The 18,843-nt window shown below is 34.6% G+C and overlaps 1 protein-coding gene across 1 annotated transcript; it reads right to left on the bottom strand.

Annotated features, from left to right (window-relative positions):
• Positions 1 to 11,538: 11,538 nt before the first annotated feature.
• On the bottom strand, positions 11,539 to 16,902 carry LOC114299480 (cytochrome P450 CYP749A22-like). Its single transcript, XM_082896492.1, has 5 exons — positions 16,531 to 16,902; positions 15,192 to 15,415; positions 13,424 to 13,656; positions 12,272 to 12,638; positions 11,539 to 12,153 (listed from the first exon to the last, which is right to left on the bottom strand). The coding sequence occupies exons 1-5, from the start codon at positions 16,811 to 16,813 to the stop codon at positions 11,725 to 11,727; spliced, it is 1,536 nt and encodes a 511-aa protein (XP_082752618.1). The 5' UTR covers positions 16,814 to 16,902; the 3' UTR covers positions 11,539 to 11,724.
• Positions 16,903 to 18,843: the final 1,941 nt, after the last annotated feature.

Below are 18,843 nucleotides of genomic sequence, written 5' to 3'. Positions count from 1 at the left end.
ACACGCTCAATGATGAATCTGTTTACGCGTAGCTCGATGACGAAGGGATCAGTGTAGGGGTGAGTTACTCCAACTAGGTCACTATCATCGAAACTAATCCTTCCAATTTCATAGGGCCGTTTTGCTGGCGTGATTGGGCTATGGGGGCTAAATTGCAGCTAGCATGATTCGGCAAGCTGTATATCATATGGATTACACCAAGAGGAGGTGACTTCGGCCGTAGAGCTACTGTATTTGTTGGATTGTTCTTTCAGACGTGTTGCGTAAGACGGCCGTCTTGTACCAACTCTTCCAGGTGATCATTTAGTGCATAACAACTATCGGTGTCGTGACCATGGTCTTTATGATACTCACACCGTTTATCCCGTCTTCTTGTATTGGGAGGTCCCGTCATCTTGGGTGGCCACTTGAAGAACGAAAGGTGTTGAACTTTCGAAAGAATCTTATTGACCGGCTCTGTTAACTCCAAGTATTTGTAGCCTGAGCGCCTTGTGCACCTGCTATCCACTTGATATTGTTCATTAGCTCGATATGAACATTGATAGTTTGATCTGCAGGAGTCACGCATTTTGTCTCGTTTAGCTTGATTTCACGGCTCGGGGCTTCTTGATGGCACGATGCTAATCGGCTAAACAATTCCCGACGTGGCCATCTCAATGGTTTTATGTCCGGCTTTGACCCGCAGGGCATCGTCTTCCACTTTGCAATATTCTTCGACCTTCTTCATTAATGCCTAGACTGTTTTGGGGGGCCGTCTGGTTAATGAACTGTGGAGGGGACTATCGGATGCAATCCCATCTTAAAGGCAGTGATGGCCATGGAGTTATTGCAAGCATTATCTACCAGATTAAAGCATTCCCAAAAGCGTGCTGAATATTTACGAAGGGTTTCGCCTGTTTTAATTTGCATTGCCCAGAGGGAATCGGCTTGCTTTGGTTGGACCTCATAAGTGATAAATCTAGCCTTGAAGGACTTCTGAAGCTGATGGAAGCTCTTAATCGACGCCGGCTCAAGTTTATAATACCACCTGACAGCCAGTGGTCTCAGACTGCTTGGAAATATTCGACACATGAGGGCTTCGTTGTCAGCATGAAGTGTCATTGCTTGCTTATAATGGCGAATGTAATCGGTAGGGTTTGATTTTCCGTTGTAGAGGGTGAACGATGGTGCTTTGAACTTTTTGGGTAGTATAGCCCTCGTAATTCGTCGCACAAAGGGGTCATGCTTATCTTCTTCATCCGGGTCATCGCTTCTCCCTCGTTTATGCCGTACATACGAACTTCTTTCAGATGAGTTAGATACATCAACTCGTCATTTCTTTCTGGGCTCCGGGGATGGTGAGTCAAAATCACTGTCATTATTGCGTTTCCAAAATCGATGTCGTTGACCATCCTTCTTTCCCGAAGGTCGACCCTGGTCTTGGCATGCGGCTTGTTGGGATTTTGCCACCTCCAAGGCCAATCCTGGCACAGGCGCTCGTTCTCAGCCATCATGTTCTCTAGCCGCTGTTCATTTTGCTTTGCTTGATCCATAATTGTCTACATTGTCTCATGCATTGAAGTTGAGGGTGAGGTCTGAGCTACTAAATCGAAGTTCAAGGCCTGTCGTGCAGTGATATTCTCCGGTCCAAGCATGTTTCTTGGAGTGAAGTCATCTCTTGGCGTAGTTTCGTCAGCGACTATCGGAGGATCTTCTGTGATGCCCGCCATGGATATGCTTGAGTATTTACACAGACGACGCCAATTGTGGAGAAGTGGTTTGGAAATATCCTTAGATCCTAAAGGACGTTCCTGATCCTTTGATTGTCACCTGAAAAATGGATTAACACTCCAGTCAGGGGTGCGTGAATTAGCACTTCGACAGACAAGTTAGCATATGTCTCTTGTTTGCTTGTGTTTTAAGTTTCTTTAGTCTGTTCTCACATACCTCTTTTGGGTTGATGTTCCTCTATTTATATTCGCTTCTAGGGCCTAGGGTCGGGCCCACTCTTAATCCAACGCATGATTGCTTATTCGGCCCTTCTATCATATGCCAATTCCCACTCGGCTTCTTGTTCAACTGGTTCTATGGCCGATTTATCTATTTAGCTTCAGGATCCCCGTGGGCGGAGCCGAATAGCATATATCCTGATTTTTTCCAAATTCATTTAGCTCTTACACATAAAAGATATTCGTCTCCCACAATATCATTGTTGTTATTTTGAGTAGGGATGTACATACTGAATGTGCATTTTGCAATCAAGAGAATGAATCATTGAATCATGTGCTTTTGTCTTGTTCCTTTTTCTAGAAAGTATAGGTTGAAATGTTGAATTGGTGGGGCTTTCAAGGAGCTATATCTAGTTCTATGGAACACTTACTATTTTGGTAGGCAAGTGGGAAGATGAAGAAGAAAGAGAGACTGATCTTCAGTTTTGTACCTCTGGCTGTTCTGTGGTTAGTACGGAAACATATGAATGAGGTGGTATTCAATACTTCCACTCCAAATTGGGTTGAGTTGTGTGATTTGATCAAGACTAGGATTGCATTGTGGCTGAAACTTGTGTTCAAGGACTCCTAGTTCACAGTTTATGATTTTTTTTTTAACCTTACCCAGATTGGAAGGCATGTTTAGGTGGGAAGGTGAAGCTCTGATTGTGTTCTATTATGGTTTTTTAGGGCTAGAGCCTGATCTCCAAATGTCCTATGATAGTGGTTGCTCTGTTTTGTTACCCTGTTTTTTGGTGGCTGTTGTTGGTGTCTTGCTAATGTTGCGGGGTGCTAGCAAATGATTGCGTAGGCCTCGTGGTGTCAACCTAGTTGGAATTATGTTTTCTTACTTTGATGCTCTTTACACTCCTTCCCCTTTATTGATGTACTAACATATGTTATATATGAGTTTCTTATCAATAAAGTTATTTTTTAGTTGATAATATATATGTATAGCATTGTTGTTGACACTATATGAGACTCACATAAGAGTTACTTGTTTCATTATGTAATTTATGTTGTTTTGAAATGATATGATCCAAGGCTATCATATTACTTTGAATAAACATTTTGTTTAAATTTTCTCTTATACATCACAACTCATAAATATATAGTCATACATATATTGTGTTTCATTTAAGGATGCTACAATTAGTTTACTTCATTTATGTTGTGAATGGTTAGTGTTTGTACATGTCATAAGAGCCAAAAAAGCATGATGGGGATGTATAGCCAAAACAGGCCTTGGGATAGGGTAGGGGATGAACCAAACATCTCACACTTGAATCATCCCCACTAACCTCAAGCTTCGTTGATGACTGCAATGCAACAGTCACTCTACAACCACTACCCTCCTCCTCCTAACTTATATTCAGATTCTCTAAAACCACAAGCATCAGTCACTGAACCTTCATCGTCAGTGATAAGAGACAGACATGTAGCTTGATAGAGAATAGACAGAGCATGTATGCATAAAAGGTGTGTGGGTATCACTTAATACTTAGCAGCTGTAGGGAAGGGGTTGAAGAAGTAGCTTGAAGATTGCTTTGGATGCTGTGTAACTGCATCAGCAATAGCTCACGACAGGAGAGAGGTTGCTGGTGTGGGTTGGTGGTTATTTTGGTTGCAACCATCATTCAAACCCCTTTTAATTAACAAGAGGAAACATACCCTAGCCTTGTAAACCCTCCTAATTAAGAAAGAAAAAAGCAGCAAGCACTTGAATCAACTAATAAGTCCAAACATTAATTAGTAGCAACCACTAATCAAGCAACCAACATCAACATCGAAGGGCCTATTTTTTGATTGCATATTATAGTTTGACATGCTATTGATATTAAAATTTGTAATGGTGACTAACTTGGAACATGAAAATAACATTAAAAAACATGAAAATATTGCTTTTTCTATCCCATAAACTATTTTGATAAGCTAAATACTTACCCTGATTAAAAGGTTGCATTTTAAGACTCCCAAAAGAGGATCTCTGATGTGTTTGTGGAGAAGCCTAGTCCAGAATGCCACTAGATCCATCTGTTGCCTAATTTATGCAATAAAATCCACATGAATATGATAAATTTAGAAAGGATAACATATGATAAATTAATACATCATTTAGATACATATGTTATACGTAGTTATACCTGCAAACTACCATAACTATGTCTTTGTCTCATCAAAAATGCTACTTGCTCTTTTAAAGCGTTTACTGCAGCATCTTAAACTTACAATTGAATACCTTGAGTTTGCGACTGATCACCTTGAGTTTTTAGTTGTTCCTTCAACTATGCTATAGTGTCTTTGTCTCTCATTCTCTCTTCATCTAAAGCCATTCTTAAGTGGTCAAAAGTATTGGGCATGAAGCCATGCTTGGAAGGAGTGAGCCCAAATCCTAAACCTCGAACACGACCATGATGCTCTTCACCTTTGCCTATCACTTGAGAATAAATATCATTTGGTGACCGAGATATACATCCACTAATACTTCGTTCAAAGCTACTTGGTTGTGACCTCATCAAATCTTTTAGTTGTTTCTGAAACATAATTGGGAAAACAAAAAAACAAAAAAAAAATGAAGAAGACAAAGGGCGAGAGTGATTATTTGCCACAAACACATTACAATTTTGAAAATGTAAATTATTAGTTGTGCATACAATTTTTGTAGTTGCCTCTTCATTGAATAGTGTCCCATCATTCCTTTTGTGAAGCAGTATATATAATTTTGGTCGATCTATTGCAGTCTTATCTTTTTGCTGCTATGTAACAATCATATCATTTGAGAATAAAATCATAATACAATGTACTAACCAAATTCAAAATATAAAACAAGGAATGAAGTTTGAAATACCATATCATATGCATGTTGTGCATAAGTTTTAGATCCTACTGTTCGTGCACTTATTTGCTCTCTCCAGCTTTTCTTATTAGTCATACTAAGTTCCTTCACTCATAAATCCAGAATAGTATGTTAAAAAAACAAATTGATGTAATGACATTGGATTATTTGATAGAAAACATACATATATGCATACATGTCCTTCATTTGAAAACCAGTACGCGACATAGTACTTTGTCTTATCATAGTGCTTTGCTTTTAAACTACATTTCCAATTTCTCCATTTCTCTCCCAATGACTTCAATGTTTGTTTCCTAATCATATCCCTTCTCCCATCTTGAGGAACGAAAAATTTGGACTAGATGAAAAACAAGACCAGAAATTTTGTGAACAATGCGAAGTTGAATTAGTTGATTCTCGGATATGAAGATATCAAATGGCCCCAATAACCCGTGAGTGGTATTTGGAACTAGTGGAATTTGCCAAATTCAATTTAGGAAATTAATGCAAATGGATTTTTGTTTTTAATCATCTTTCTTTAATTGTTTATTTGATTATAATTGCCTGATTTGGTTTATATCATTTGATGTGTGTTGCCTATTACAAATTTAAATTATGAACCAACTGATGATGAGTACCTCAACCCCTTGCATCTTGTACTTTTGTGCCCCAAGGTTCTCCAATGACAAAGAGAGTAGGCCTTGTCAATGGAATCATTTTGAGGATATTGTTTTTTAGAACGTATAACCAAGGGACAACTTTAATTTAAATAGCCCTAGTTTGCACTCATAATTTCAAATATGGATCCAAATACATAAAAATTAGCAATACTAAATCAATACTGGACTGTGATGAAGTTATATATAAATTTGTATATTGTTGAACAACCTTACAGATAAATGGTCCTTTTATGTTTTGAAAAATTGAAATGTTCTAAATTCTATAAATTGTCACATGAATATGTGAGGGGAGCTCTCAAAGATAAGACCATTTTACTTGTGACACATCAAGTTGATTTCTCACATAAAGCTAACCATATATATGTTGATCTTGGGATATAATGATGCAGTGAACTTTCATACATCTTCACTCTTCATTATATATATATTATTGATAAAGTTGTGTCTCTGCCTCTAAGAGTCATCCTTCCTTTCACTAATTCTCCAATTTTTATTTTTACTTCTACTATAATAGCATGGAAGACTGTATTTTTCACATGCATATGATCTCTCTTACAGTAGGATTATCACAAAATACTTGTAGTTAGAAAACTACCTCGATGATATTCTAACAAATTTCTTTATACGAATCTGGCACGTCATGTCGATTCTTGTACTTAATTGGGCATAAGTGTGGCTTCCTAGAAACAGTCCCTATAAAGAAACTCAATGTACCACCCTCTTTAGAAACAACCTACAAATCTTTGTTGAATGTGAGCATAATGCATTCTTCTAGAGCCAGATTTCACACATCGACCATAAGGGTATTTCTTTGCGTGTTTCGCTTGGTCAATTCACCTATTACAAAACTATGGGAGCCGAATAAATGAGGTTATGTGGGGAACTCATAAACTGGCCCATTTGAGAAACGGCCGTGTACAAATTGGCCCAAAACAGGCCCTCCGGTCCATACGTGAACCATAGCCGATTAAAAGGAGGGCCGAAGACAAATCGGCCCCTGCTAGGTCCATCTAAGAAGGACTGTAGCTGAATAAAACCAAGTACGAGGGCCATCAGAGCCATATATCCCATGGGATGTATAGCGGCCCAAAGATAGGGTTATGAGGCCCAGAAAGAGAAAGGGGGCCCCTGGAGTTCTGGGCCCCTGGAGGGGCCCTGGAGAACATTATAAAAGTAGGAGCTTTAATCAAAGGAAAGGGGGAGTGATAACTTTTGAGAAAAGAAAAGATCAATGAACACACCATCTGGTTCGTAGAAGAGAGAGGAAGAAGGTCTGTATGGACCAAAGAGACCAAGATCCATGTTTGGTCCGAAGAATATCACCACAAGAAGAGCCCTGAACTTCGACCTAGTAGCTCAATCCTCACCTTCAACCTCGACGCAGGAAACCATGTAAACGATGATGGATCAAGCAAAGTGAAACAAACAACGTCTGGAAGATATGGCCGCTGATAACAAACGGTTACGTAAAGAGCTAGCCTTGGAGTTAGCCAAGTCTTAGTAGACCGCACCACATCACGACAAGGGCCAGTCGCCAAAAAAAAAGAAGGATAATCAATGGTCTCGACTTTGGAAACACGATAGCGGCAACACTTCGACTTATCATCTCAAGAGCCCAAGAAAAAGAGGCAAGTTGACATGTCCAGTTCATCTGAGGGAAGTCCGCATATGTGACATAGGCAAGGAAGATGAGATGATGGCTCAGATAAAAAGGACAAACATGATCCTTTCGTACGACGAATCGCAAGGGCCGTCTTGCCTAAAAAGTTTAAAGCACTGACGTTTACGTTGTATGATGGTAAATCAGACCCCTACGGATCACATTCTCCATTACAAGTAAGCAATGATATTGCACGCTAATAATGAAGCCCTTATATGCCGGATGTTTCCAAGCAGCCTGGGACCGTTAGCCACTAGATGGTATTATAAACTCGAATCGGCCTCAATGAAGAGTTTCCATCAGTTCCAAAAGTCCTTCCGGGCGAGATTTGTCACCAACGAGATCCAGCCCAAGCAAGTCAACTCACTCTGGGCAATGCAAATCAAGCCGGAAGAAACCCTCTGTGAATACTCAGTGCGTTATAGGGAATGTTTCAACCTGGTTGACAATGTCTGCAATGATTCCATAGCCATCATTGCCTTTAAAATGGGTTCACACCCTGATAGTCCGCTCCGGAGCTCATTGACTTGACTGCCTCCCAAGACAATCTAGGCCTTAATAAAGAAGGTTGAGGAGTATTGCAAGGCGAAGGATGATGCCCTCCGCATCAAAGCTGGTCAGAAGGTCATGGAAATGGCGGCCCCTATCTTGGTACAACCGATAAGTGTTGCACCACCAGAAAGGAGACCCAAGTCATGAAGCAGGCCGAAACAAGAAAATTGCCGAGATTCACGCCGATTGAGAAGACAGTATTCAGGCCGATCGAGTGAGCAATATCAAGTAGAAAGTAGACGCCCCAGGCAGTCCAACAAGAAGTATACTGAGTTGACCGAGCCGATTAGCAAGATCCTTCCCAAAGTACAGTATCTACCGTTCTTTTAGTGGCCAGCCAAGATGATTGGATCCCCCGACACAAGATGGAGGCATCGGCGATGTGAATATCACAAGGACTATAGGCATGAAACCAACAGATACTATGCCTTGAAGGACCATCTTGAGGAGCTGGTGTAGGATGGCTGACTAGTTCAATACCTTCCCCACAAGGTCAACCCACCAAACACGGTGGCCCTGCGGCCGAACTTACCTCCACTTGGTGTGATTCATATGATATATAGTCTTCTACTACCAAACAACATCTATACGATCCATCTACAACCCTGTCCGTCTAAGTTGTACACACCAGCCAAACGACCTCATCAAACCAGCAAGATTAGCTTCGATGACACAGATCTTAAAGGGGTGATCCTTCCCCATGACGATGCCCTTTTCATCGAGTTATGCGTAAACAAATTTGTCGTCGAACGCGTTCTAATTGATTAAGGAAGCACGTCGGAGATAATGTACTACAAGACATTTCTTAAGCTCAGCTTCAAAGATTCGAACCTACTGCCTGTAGAATACCCCTTATTCGGCTTAAACGCCAATGTTGAATACCCTCTGGGCAAGGTCGCAGTTGCGGTGCATACAGGCACTAGAACACTTGACGTGGAGTTTCTAGTCAATAAGCTTCCATCGCCGTACAACATAAGCATAGGGAGAATCTGGATGCACACAATGCAGGCCATACCAAGCACTTATCTCCAGCTACTCCGCTTCCTAACAACAAAGGATTACAAGGTTAAATGTTAGTAATCTAGAAATTCCCCAAAGAAATTTCATTATCCCAACTACAAGAATTGGACTCGGATTATTTAGTATGCCCACTCTTTTAATGCTTTGCAGACCTTACTTGGGATGCCTACAACAGTTATATACTGCATAGCACCAGTCGATGACCTGAAAAGAGACGGTAAAAATAAGAGCCAGTAAAAATAAGAACGTGCCCTTTACCTTCTCCAACCTTATCCATCATAAAAACCTAAAGTCTGAATATAACCGGTACATTCAAGGATTTCGAACAACCACTTGTGAAAGCCTTAATCTTCAATTGGGGAAGATGTCCCATCAATCCATACTTGAAGTTAACACATTATCATCTCATTATTATCCTAGTGATTGAAAACCCAATACCACCCCCCATTTAGTTTCCCATTGTGTTATATATTTTAAGTTAGGGGTTAGAACAAGCTATTGAACAATAATTTCTATACAAGTATGAGCATCATCAAAGTACCATGGTAAATAAATTTAGGCACAACAATGAAACTATCATACTAAGGCCCAAACAAGAGATAAGAAACACATTCATGAAGTTAAAAGTATGAAATCATCAACAAACATCAATTTCTAGATTAGATATACTTTAAAGATCACAATCTAAACGTCATTTTAAGATTTTTTCTGAACTCAGCCTTTCTATGGTTTGTAGAGAATTTTATCTAGTTTCTAGGTCATTTTTCAGAAATGGGATAGCTCTCTTAGATTTTTAGTTTTTAAAGAAATACTTCAGCTTTATCCAGATTTGTCGACTGTTACAAACATCGAATTTTCTCTTAAACCATTCACTCTTTTTCGATGAAATCATTTTTACTTGAAAGCTAACACTTTAAGGAATTTTTTGACATAAAAATGAAGTGAAGAGAATTTTTCTACATTTTCCTAGAATTTTTAAAAGTGGACTGAAAATACTGATCTTTTATGCACAAAACTTGAATTAAGAAGATTAATAGAAAAGAAGGGCAACCATGAGCAATTTTCCACTTATCTTATAATGAAAACATGATATATAATATATAATTAACTCAAATTTTTAGATTGAAGGTTGCCTTTGGATATAATGTAACAAGTGGATAGAAAATGATAGCTTTCTTTCATTTTAACAGAAAACACAACTAAGAAAACAAGCCTCAACTTATTTTATTCAAACACAAGAACACCATGAATACATATCTAAAAATGATATTTAAAAACTCTTAGATCATGTATTTGAATGAGAAAATAAAAGAGAGGGTTATGTTGTGGCTTATTTGTTTGCCTAGAAGGTTTGTTTGTACAAGATTGTTCACTTTCTTCCTCCTCCTCTCAAAGCTCACACTTTTTCTTCTATTTCTCTCTCTCTAGCTGAAATTATGTGTGTATGTGTTTGATGTCCAAAAACGGTTGAGGGGGTTCTATTTATAAGAAAAATGTGGTAAAAGGTCCTAATTGCCCTTTGGCTAGAATTGAATAGAATGGACTTGTATTTAGTTGAATTGTAAAGAAATCAGGAGTGTTTAAGAAGATTAAGTGTGATTTAGTTAGGATTAACACTTACTTAGTTGGTTTAGAACTTGGTTGAAAGGTAGGTACAAGACAAACATCCTTGATTTGGTGTCTTTGGTCAGAAGTCTTTCATGAATTCATGAAATTGGTTTCAAAAGTATTACACAAAATCTCCATGGCCATGTGCTTCAGTTGACTAGGATTTTTGATGGATTTTTCATTTTCTTTTAAAATACAAATTCATCTTAAAATAGTGTAGATATTTTGTGAAAAATATTATTATAATGGATTGTACTTATATATATATATATATTTATATAAAGAAATTATTTTGAGACTAATGTGCAATTTTAAGAAAGTGTGAGGGGATGCATATCTATTTCGAGTGTAAAATTAATTAAATTAGTGATAGGAAAAATAATTTAGTTTGAGTTGCTTTGTTACAAATTAAAAGGAGAATGGTTGAATAAAATCGATGGAAATCGAAAAGTTGGGTTTTGAGCAATCAATCTATAATTAGAGTGTTAAGTAATGAATATCAGAGTGTTTGAAATGGTTATTATGCTGTCGGGGGTTGAATACAATTTGTACAGTTCTGTTTGGAACGTGTTTTCTATTTTAGAGTTTAAAATGCAATTAAATAGATTTTAAAGGGTTCTATTAAAATAAACTCAATGTTAGGAATGAAAATTACATTCTTCACATACCTAAACTCTCATACTAGAATTTCTGGTTACGACGAGCAGTGACCTATATTGGTAGGAGTCAATATTTTGTAGTTTCCCGGAAAAGATTAGGTGGTGGCTTCGGTTCTGGTCATACGATCTTTTTTTGGCATTTTGTTTGATTAGAGAATTTTCTATGAATTTTATAGATTTAGACGCTCACTCATTTCATACAGCACAGTGTGAACAAGACGAGAGAGCAAACTGTCAGGTGCACCGGATACCATTCGGGAGATCCCATAGTCTCCGACTCAAATTCCTAAAAATATCTCAACTCTTTATGTGTAATTTTTGAATTTTGTGCTCACTATCTTACAATTAAATAATCTTAACCTAGAGTAATAATAAAATTTTAAAAATTAACATTTTAAACATAGTAAAGTTATCTACCAGGATCGAAGCATCCAAAAGCCATGTGTACACAAACTAACTCGACCTAAGAATTTAAATAAGAAAGGGATTGTATTGAGATTAAATAAATAGTCAAGGGCATTATTTATATTAAATAAAAGTTTAAATTGACCATGTCTTTACAAAATTAATGCGATTATAGATAGTATTTATTTTTCTTTACAAAAGTTTATTGGTCATTCCTCCACAGTTCAACAACCTTCAAACGTCGTCATAGTGTACAACTGATTGAACAAAAGCTGCGAAGATTTACGATTATCTTCACCCAGAAAACAACTTATTAGCAAAACTTGTCTATATTGTACTAGAGAGCATGAAGTTTGACTTGAATCCCATGTTGTGGACGAACTGTTAAAACTTGGATTGGCGAGTGAGTATAGGTTGGGGATAGAGTGAAGGCGTAGCGTTGCAGAATCATTGACAAAGCAATTTTTGTTTCATTGATTGCAAAGTTCATGCCAACACAACTTCGTTGTCCGAAACCGAAAGGAAGATATACTCCTGGGTTGTTGTTGGTAGCTTTAGCGATTCCTTCTGAAAATCGTTCTGGCTTGAAAAGATACACATCATCTCCCCATATTTGGGGATCAAGATGAAGTGCCAATGTCAAAATAGTCACATTTATATTGGCTGGAAGAATGAGTTGTCCCAGTTTGACTTTCCGTTGAACTTTTCTTGTAATATTGATGATAGGAGGATATAGTCTTAGAGACTCATTAATGATCATGTTCATCTAAAAAAAAAAAAAAACGAATAGACAAGTCTAGTTAATATTGAATGGTATCTCTTTTTCATTGTATTTGTACAAAAGGAGATATAATTTGATTTTATGATCACTAGTGTTAGTGTACCTTTTTCATTTTTGGAATGCCTTCTGCATTTGGATATTGTTGGTCAAACAACTGAAGGACCTCCTTTCTTGCTTCCTCTTGCCAATCTGTATGAATTGCTAGAAGAAGAACAGACCATGCAAGCAAGGTGGTTGTAGTTTCATGTCCAGCAATGTAAAAGGCCTTGCACTCATCAACCACAGTTTCCACTGTAATTCTTTTATTCTCATCTGCATCATTACTTGCCTTGACAAGTAGTCCAAGAAGATCAGTCCCATAGTTGTCTAGTTCTGCATTTTCTCTTTTCTTTATAATCTCTAAAATAGAATCTTGTATCCCTTGTTCAAGTTTTTCTGATTCTATATCATCGCTACTTTTCCAAAATTGACTGCGCAAATATGTAAATGATCAATCAACATTAGAATGGGAAAGACAATCCATGTTTCTTCTAGGGAAAATAATTGAGTACAATTAAATAGATCAACTAATTATAATTTGCAGCATCATTAGTATCATTTGTTAATATTGAACTACCATTTCATGTATAAGTTTTCTTTTCAAGAAGGTGGATGATATGTTTTCCAATCCACCATGCATTGGCCTCAAATCTCTACTTCAATGAATTGGTAAACTTACTGGAATGGTAAAAACGGAAGTATGTCACTTAATCATTTAAATATGATTGTTGCCCTCAATTGAAAGAAAGGCTGAAGTTGGTCACTGAAAAAAAAAAAAAAAAAAAGTTTCTGATTTTGGAATTCTCTTCTTCTTCTTCTTCTTCTTTTTCTTTTTTTCTTCTATTTTTTATTTCCTTTTTTTGTTTTGCCAAAAAAATTCTATTGTTAAAGATCTACATTTCATTGTAAGATTTTTCTGTTGTATTAGTTGGAAAGAAAAGAAGTAAAAGAAACTTCACAAAAATATTTCATAATACTTGATTTGTGAGTAATGTTATCGAAAATATATTTGGGTAATGTTTAATGTGATGTGTTAAATGTCACTAACTACATCATAGGAATGATCCCACCTTTATTTAGGAAGCACGACACTAATATCTTGTGGGCCCCATCAAATGATGCGGATAGTTCATGTACAATGCCACATCCAAGTGAATTGAAATATAATCAATTAGGTTTGAAGTTAGTAAGATTGAAATTTAACAAAAGAACTTACCTGATGACAGGAAGCCTAATTTTGAACACATTTCTAGAAGTTATGGTACCCAAGTGCGTCAGCATCTCAAATATGTCTTTTCCTTCCAAATAACTACTCCCAAAAGCTGTTTTTGAAATCACTTCTGAGGTTAATACTCTAAACTCTTCAAATATCTCAATTTCTTTGCCTTCATATTGCTTCCATCTTTCTAACATCATCTCTACACTGGACACCATTGCTGGAACCATATTCTATACAGTAGATAATACCATTTCTTGTGTATTATTAAGTCCATATTCAAAAAAATTAAAAATTATTCACTAATAATGATGCATTATGCAATCTTTATTGGAGAACTACCATAAAAATTAGATATAAGAAAATTAATTGTAAATTAATGAAGCGAATGTGACACCAATACACTCCATACAAGTCATGCACGATTCATTATACACATACTTTCAATCCATTGATTTACATTTAACTAGTTTTCTACCCATACTATGTACGGATTGTGTTTGAATTGATTTTATAGAAATTTAGCTTTAACATATCATTTTGTGGTAAGTTAGTAAAAAACATAGTTAAACTAAATTTGAATATTATATTAGTAAGCAAAACAATTTTAATTTTCTATACAACTAGCATTGCATTTTGTGAGTAAATTTTTTTTTGACACTTTGATGTTACTCAAAGTTATTAAAATAAGTTTTATAAATTTGATTTGATATTGTATCTAACTTGTAATCAGTTTAATAACTTTTCCAAATAAACATACAATTTCAGATGTCATATAAAATTTCATACATTTATAAATTATCAATATTTTGGCCCTCCATTTTACTAATTTTATATGATAAAGATTATACAGGATATTTAGATTAAATTTTTATTTTATAGTTTTAGGTGTTTAAATTCTTTATTAATTTTGTGAAGCATACAAATGATAATGGTTATAAATTCAACATAATAAGATAATAGATAATGTCACATTTGTTCAATATATTACCTTTTCTAGAGTACTATAATATAAGTTTCACCAATGCTTCTTAAAATCGTAAATCAATTTTTCGTGTTGAACAAAAAAATAAATAAATAAATAAACAATTCGATACACACCATGAGTATTATAACATATCTATGTAAATCAAATCCGTCACTACAAGTTTGTAAGAAAGAAAAGTGTTTAAAACCCCCCCCCCAAAAAAAAAAAAAAAAAAAAAAAAGAAGGCTCCTACAATTGTACTTAATGATATGATATTATATATATTTATTAACTTTTGATTTATTGTACATCTACTGATATAGTGCACAACTACCTTACCACATTATTGTAAATGGATTTGTGGATCTAAAAACAAAATTAAAATTAAAAAATTAAAAAACTGAGTAACTTTAAAAGAGAAGTTGTTGTAACATTTTTTTAACAAAAAGACCACAAAAAAAGAATATATGAAGAAACTTAAAAGATATAAAAAAAAAGTTCGAGAATTCAAAACAAAATAGAGAGGAAGTTATAATTTTTTTTTTTAACATAGAGAATATGAAAAAAGATCATAGGCAGAGAAAAAGAACTGTCTTAAAGAAATAAGAGTCTCTCAATTATCAATGACACATGTCAATCATTTATATTAACATGTGAAGGCCTTTTAGAGCATTCTAATATAAAATTTTACTTTAGCTATATAATATATGATTTAAAATTTTTTAATTTATTTGATACTTTCTTATTAGTATTTTTATGGTAATAATAATAACAATCACCACAACATTAGTAGAAGTGTACCTTCAAACTCTCTGCATGGAGCGCATGGTTGGCCAATTTTCGTAATTTTGACCACTTTTCACCCTCAGATGTTACAAGACTGCTACCTAATAACTTCTTTAAGTAGCCTTCTACTTCCATTTGTGGATAAGCTTTTTCTTTATTTTTAAGAATCTCTTTGGCAAACTCTGAATCTGTAATGACTAACTGAGCTTTTGGACCATTCCACATAAGAAAATTCTTTCCTGTTTCATCCCCAAATATTAAATAAATAAATAAACAAAAAACATTCATTTTGCGATGCATAACACTTTCAACTAGATATTGACATCGATTCATAACAGTGGAAAGACTATCATGTGCACCCTAAAAATGATGTATATGACGTGCATCTTATACAAAAGGAAAGTATAATTTCGATCACAAAATGTATAATTTTTATCACAAAAACTATAACTTTTTCTCATGACAAAAAAATTTAAATTTTTACTCTTTATAGAAAGTATAACTTTTATCACAAATAGCATTACTTTAATTATTTATAACTTTGAACACTACAATTTCACAATTCATAATAGGCTCCCCAACAGATCATGATGCACCAGAACAGAACACACTCTAAATCAGATGCACCAGAACCCCCACAACCAAAAGCAAACCAACTATACTTGTGAACAAAAATATAATAAACTAATATTTTTACAAGAATCTGTCAACAAATTACACATAATTATCTTAACTCTAACACTTACCAAGAAAGTATCAAAATATATATATATATATATATATGTAGGGGGATGCACCAATAAATCCCAAATTAATAACTTATACACTGTTTAGTCCTAAAAGTTTTTTTATAGAATGAAAGGTCCCATTACAATGTTTCAAACATCAGATTAATGTTTCGAACATTAGATTCCGAACATCAGATTAATGTTTCGAACATTAGATTTCAAACATCAGATTAATGTTTCAAACATTAGATTAATGTGCAAATGGGACTAAATGAAGCATAAGAAAACTTTTAGAACTAAATGATTCAACTTTTCAGAAACTAGGACTTATAGGTAAATTTTCCTAAAAAAAATTGTTGCACGCCTCATATAAGGATAAACCTAGTGTTGCTTAAAATATAAAAATTATTATTATTATTATGATTATTATTTTATATCAAACATGACTAAGTTTTGGAATATTCGCTTTATCCAATTCCTCATACGTATAATTGTATTCTCGACACAGTTATACCGCGATTGGTATCGTTACATGTCTCGACACCGCAATTGAAAATGATGAATGAAACTTAAACTAGGATTAAAGAAAATAAAATAACATGATGAAACTAATCATGAGCAAGTACCGTAAATCTTGAGCCAAGAGTGTAGATGAGGCTGGAGTCTGTGAAATATTTGATGGGATAAATCCATAGGTGTGCTCATGGACTCCGCTCTCATCATGCGGATTTCCTTGGTGTTTCCATGGATGAATCTGTAGGATGGACCTCCGATTCCTTGTGAACTCAACATACGCTGTACTTGAATTGGAGTCCACCATAGTCTGTGAAAGAGCTTGATGAGAACCAAGACCATGTACAAACATACACTGCTTGAAACCAGGATGCTTATGGTTCCCACAACACCCATATTGGATCGGTGGGTAACAACACAAAAAAACAGCAGGAGGCAAAGCTTGATGATAAAAGGGGTTGTTTTACTTTATTTTTTCTTTTTTCAATTAAGAGCAGGTGGATAGGAATTTATAGGAAGTGATGGTAAGGGTATTCTTGAGAATCTCTGACCTTATGAATTTCATCAGCGTCTAGAAAGCTGGTTGTTTTTGTTTTTTCTGTCTCTTTGGTTGTTCACCAACTTTGATGGTGCTAGCAAATGATAAGAGAGGTTTTTTAGTGCCAACATAGTTAGAATGATTTAGTTTATTATGATACTTTTACACTTGTCTTTCTTTATTGATGTAATTTATTTTTGTATTTTATATTGTGCTTTACATTAATGAATTTTTTGATTTTACCCATAAAAAAAAATAAAATCAACCTCTGGAAAGCTCTCTACCAAATGTACACCATCAACATCTCCAGAAGAAGTTAGTTATTTTAATTTGAAAATATTTGGATCAAATTTTGTTAAGGTGCATATGGTATTGTCGCTGGTATTATGTTTTGGGAAGTTAGTTAGAAATCACTTTTTATTTTTTTATTTATTTGGGATCATATTACATTTTTATTTTTTTACACTTCTTTTTTAAAAAAAGTTTTAAAAAAAATTAAACAGACTAATTTTTAACCATCTTTTTAAAATAATTCTAAGTAAACGTACGTGTAATAAAAATTGAGAAAATGAAATACAAGTTCACTTTTCAGACTTAATGATGTATCAAAAAGGTAATTGATTGATAATTTAAGAATATTTAATTATCAACTAATCATCTTCTTGACATATCATTGCATCTAAAAGTGTGTCTAATTTTTAAACTAAATAGCAATGTTTTAAAAATTGTATCAATTTTTTAATATGTGCATGTATACATAAATGCTTTAAATAAATCAAATTACTCATGTTTGACTTGTGTTAAAATTTTGTTTCAAATCGACTTGTTCAGAAAAACTACAAGTTTTAATGTATTAAAATTAAGTTTGAACAATTTATTGTATGACTCAATAAACTAAATGTATTATCAAATTTAAATAATAAAAAAAATCCCGATTAAAACTCATTTAAAAGAATCAAGAACGTAAGTGAATTTCGACACACTTTGAAATTTATTTCTAAATTAACCTTAAACAATTGGGAGAGACTACTATGTGCATCCCTAAGGATGTGTTTTGGTAATAGATTTGATAGAATTTTAGAAAGGGAAAGAGAAATGGGAGATTTGGTGATAGCCCCCTCACTATTTAATTTATCTTTTAAAAGGATAAGAATTATATAAGTACTTTCAAAACCTCCCAATATTTTAAAACTTGCTTCTTTTACTATATTACCCTCATATCTATCAGTTCTCCTATTAAGCCATCTTCACTATGTATTACAGAATAAAATTTTGCTCTGTATAAAAGTAAAATTTTACTCTGAAAAACTAGTAAAATGTTAGACTCTGCACAAAAGTAAAATTTTACTCTGAAAAATGAGTAAACTGTGAGACTCTGAACCTAAAAGTAAAATTTTACTCCGTATAAAAATAAAATTTTACTCTAAAAAACTAGTAAAATGTTAGACTCTAGACAAAAGTAAAATTTTACTTTGTATAAAAGTAAAATTTTACTCTGAAAAACGAGTAAACTATGAGACTCTGAAACTAAAAGTAAAATTTTACTCTTAAAAACTAGTAAAATGTTAGACTCTACACAAAAGTAAAATTTTACTCTGAAAAACGAGTAAACTGTGAGACTCTGAAGGTAAAAGTAAAATTTTACTCTGAAAAACAAGTAAACTGTGAGACTTTGAAGCTAAAAGTAAAATGTTACTCTGAACAAAAGTAAAAAAGCGAAGGCAGTGTTTTGTGACGGTTGAAGTGTTTGGCAATGACCACCTCTTGACAGTAAAATTTTACTTTCATTCTAACACCAAAGTAAAATTTTACTCTCATTATCTGAAACAAAAAACAGAGTAATAGAACCAGAGTAAAATTTTACTCTCATTATCTGAAACAAAAAACA

This window comes from Camellia sinensis, chromosome 11 (assembly GCF_055761805.1).
Source record: "Camellia sinensis isolate YWXY chromosome 11, ASM5576180v1, whole genome shotgun sequence".
Lineage (NCBI taxonomy): Eukaryota > Viridiplantae > Streptophyta > Magnoliopsida > Ericales > Theaceae > Camellia > Camellia sinensis.
The sequence above is the reverse complement of the archived record's forward strand: the minus strand, read 5'-3'. Positions and strand labels throughout refer to the sequence as shown.